At 34.2% G+C, this 3,575-nt stretch overlaps 1 protein-coding gene across 1 annotated transcript; it reads right to left on the reverse strand.

The window, feature by feature from the left end:
* Nucleotides 1-482: 482 nt before the first annotated feature.
* LOC111397902 (transcription factor DIVARICATA-like) lies at nt 483-2,864 on the reverse strand. Its single transcript, XM_023024869.1, has 2 exons — nt 1,766-2,864; nt 483-1,158 (listed from the first exon to the last, which is right to left on the reverse strand). The coding sequence occupies exons 1-2, from the start codon at nt 2,146-2,148 to the stop codon at nt 690-692; spliced, it is 852 nt and encodes a 283-aa protein (XP_022880637.1). The 5' UTR covers nt 2,149-2,864; the 3' UTR covers nt 483-689.
* Nucleotides 2,865-3,575: the final 711 nt, after the last annotated feature.

Raw genomic sequence — 3,575 nt, forward strand, 5'->3', positions numbered from 1 at the left:
CCAATCATGAAGATAAAAAGAATTCACATATCCTGGGAAAAAAATGGAAGACTCCAATCAAGAAAAGGAAACAGAAAAAAATACACGCACCACAGTATAAATATTACGTGGATCATTAAGTGTTGACAATGGATTAAAGTAGAATATGCTTCACTTTAGTGGAAAACACACTCAACCAAGAAAAAGTGATGATTATGAAATTCTGTCAACTTGGCCTAATTGCATACATAATCTAAGAATAGAGAAAGGGCCTCAAAGAATAATAAATATCAGATATACAGGGTAATTTAACGCTAAATCAGCTTATTTGGCCTCATCATCCAATATCATAGTGTATTTAGACTACCTCTAATGGAAAATAAACCGTGGGAACCCTGAAACTGAAAGTAAGAATCTAGATATTAACAGTTCGGTAAAATATGAGAAACGGACATAAAAATCTAGATATTAACAGTTGGGTAAAATATGAGCAATGGACAAAATGACTGAAGCAGGAGTTTAACACTTTATTAACGTTGCTTATCTTCGTAAGTTCCATCTGGACATGCAAAATTATATATTACTTCATCTAGCATATAGTATACATAAGTTTGCCACAGCAGTAAATAACACCAGAATGTAATCACTTGACTTTTAACACAATCCAAATTTGCCATTTTGATGTACTGACCAGACTAGATGTTTCTTTCTCACTCAAGAGATCTTTCGGATTGGAATGTTCCCGTGAACTGGAATTGGAACCCTCGATTGGCAGCAACGGTGTCAACTATACAGGTACCAAGCGATGCAATTTCTCGTGGATATGTAATGAATGGATCGTCATAAGCTGAGTCGAAAACCATTGAAGCTCCATTATTTTTGTGATTCCAGTCAAGTAACATTTTTGGAGTGCCAATGGACTTCTGTATGAATGTAACCGAAGAAAAATTATCTGATGATGGAGATTTTTTATTATCCGAGGGACAATTTTTTGTGAGTTGGACTGATGTTATATCGTGGATGCTCGGTCTCCTCTTATCTTTCCCTCCTGAAAGCTGCCTTAGATAGTACTTTTGAGCATGGCTTGCAACTTGAGTAGGTGTTTTAGAGATAACAAAATTTCGCGAGATGTTCCTCCAGTCCCCTTTGCCATGCTCTTGAAGTCCCAACAGGAAACGTCTGTTTTCAACAATGGAAAGACAGAAACAAACTATAAGAACATAATATCTTTGAAAGTTTCATTTGGACACACTCTGATTGATAAATGAGAACATCGATATAGCTGAAGCCATTTTCTATTGGAAACTAAGACATTAGTGGCATGTTTAGTAGGCAGGATTAGATTGTATGCAAGAGTATCAAGGAAGAAACATAAGCTAAAATCATGGGTCTGTAGTATCTGCCCATTATTGTGTACCAAACATGCAATAGGTGTTTTGATGAATAAAAATTACTACCAGGGTGGGAAGTGAAGTTTATATCCCATTAAAACGTCTGGCACGTTTCAATGGTAATGATAGTGCATAATATCTGTAAGCGGAGATCATCATATAGAGGACAAACTGAAACACGATAGCTTCATGGCAAATTCCTGGTGTCGAATCTCTTGTACATATAACATATTGGCCTTAGTGTAATTTAATCCAACTGTTGTTACTACGAAACTACTAAGCTGCAGAAAAAGAAAGCAACGTCGTTGGATATCTTTTATGTCTTCCAAACATAGTTAAAGTCAAATATCAAAATCTAGTTAAAGAGAGCAAGCATGATTATAAGAGAACTTCACCTATGCTCCTCCTCTGTCCATGGTACACCTTTTTTTCTTTCTTGATTGTAAGACCTGCCTCTCTTCCTATACACATCAAAACTGTGATTATCGGGTAATTTCAATGTAAAAGAAGAGTTCAAGTATACAGGTACTGGGACCAAACCAGCTTCTATATCACTAATATCTGACACCAATTCTTTGTACTGGTTTATCACATCATAAACTGATTTACCAGGGATCATGGACGCCACCATAGACCATCTGTTGGGAGTATTTTCATCAAAAACTGCAAGTGCACTCTCAAATTTCTTGTTTTCTTCTTTTGTCCATACCGTGGTTTTCCTCTGTTGCATCAACAAACCCGAATTCGATGCGAATGAAGCTTGAAACAAGGTCTCCATGTGTAAAATTTCCGAAACCAGGGCCAATTTTCGGCCCGAGGAAACCTTTGCAATCCTCTTTTTCAGTGATTAAACCCTCAATATAGATATAGTTTGACAGTTCAATAACCTGGGATTCTTACCACGAGCATTGAAAATGATGGGACTCGAGATAAATGGAGCGTGCAGAAAGAAGTTGGAATTTTACAATGATCCGAAAAGCATTGAAATCAGAATCATTTACTGGGAATCAGAATACTGCTTTTTCCTCACAGCACCAATTGAAGAATCTTGAAAGAAAAAAAAGATTTACCTTTTCAGAATCTTGGAAAAATATCAGAGGATACAAAAGCACGGAAATATATAAGCAGAACCCACATCAAGATTTTCAATTTAGGAAGGAAACAACGCAGAAGTTTCACGAGATTCCCATTTTGAGTTGAGAATTTTGTTTCACTACTCAAGTGTTGAACTTGAGAAAAAGCAGGAATATTCTACGTTTCTTGATTAATTTTGAGGAAATTACAGAAATAATTTGGCAAATGAAAATGATAAAGAATTGAAGCTCTCACATGTAGTAGTAATACTAATAGTCATGGCTATGGATGAAACCAAAGGATTGTAGAAATAGAAAGAGAAAAGGAGACATTAAAGAATATTTGGAGGTACTGATAATTAGCGCAAAGAGATGAAGTTTTGAAGGTCGATTTATATTGTTGTTTGATTAAGGTTTTGGTCAGCAAATGCCTTAATCATTAAAAAAATTGCTGTCTTAATGCTATACATAGTATATATTTTCTTAGAATTGTATGCCATACGGTAAAACAAAATTGTAAGTTCGTTAACACTTAAAATTAATAGAAATTACAAAATAAGTGAAAAGTCAAAAATAGAATATACTAAGAATATTTACTACGTGATTTGATACTTCACTCAAAACACATTTCTTAAAATTGCATTTAGTACGATGTTTATTGATTATAAATATAACTTTCAATAGAGTTTAGTCTACTTGCTTATTTATATTTCCTAAGTTACTTAACTAGATCACTAATCTTGTATATTGTTGACTAGTCGTAACAATACAATTTATAATTTTACTTCAATTCTAAACATCGAATAGCATCATCTATAACCACGCATGTAAGTATCTTTGTATGTGACTCGATTACTCGTGAAACAGTAGATCGATCATTGAGAATGTTCCTCTCAGCATGAGCAAACATTTTCGAAATGGGTTAAGAATGAGCACTTGATTATTTGATCTGTATTTTTCGTCACAATTTGTGAGTTAAACAAGATAATTTTGTGACCTAGCATGTGTAATTGTGACCTAACAATGAAATCATGAAACGTACACATCATTTGTCAAAGAAAAAAAAAAAAATATATATATATATATACACACACACACACACCATCGAAATATAATTTAGGTCACGAGTTCA

The sequence above is a fragment of the Olea europaea genome, chromosome 1, assembly GCF_002742605.1.
Source record: "Olea europaea var. sylvestris chromosome 1, O_europaea_v1, whole genome shotgun sequence".
Classification (NCBI taxonomy): Eukaryota; Viridiplantae; Streptophyta; class Magnoliopsida; order Lamiales; family Oleaceae; genus Olea; species Olea europaea.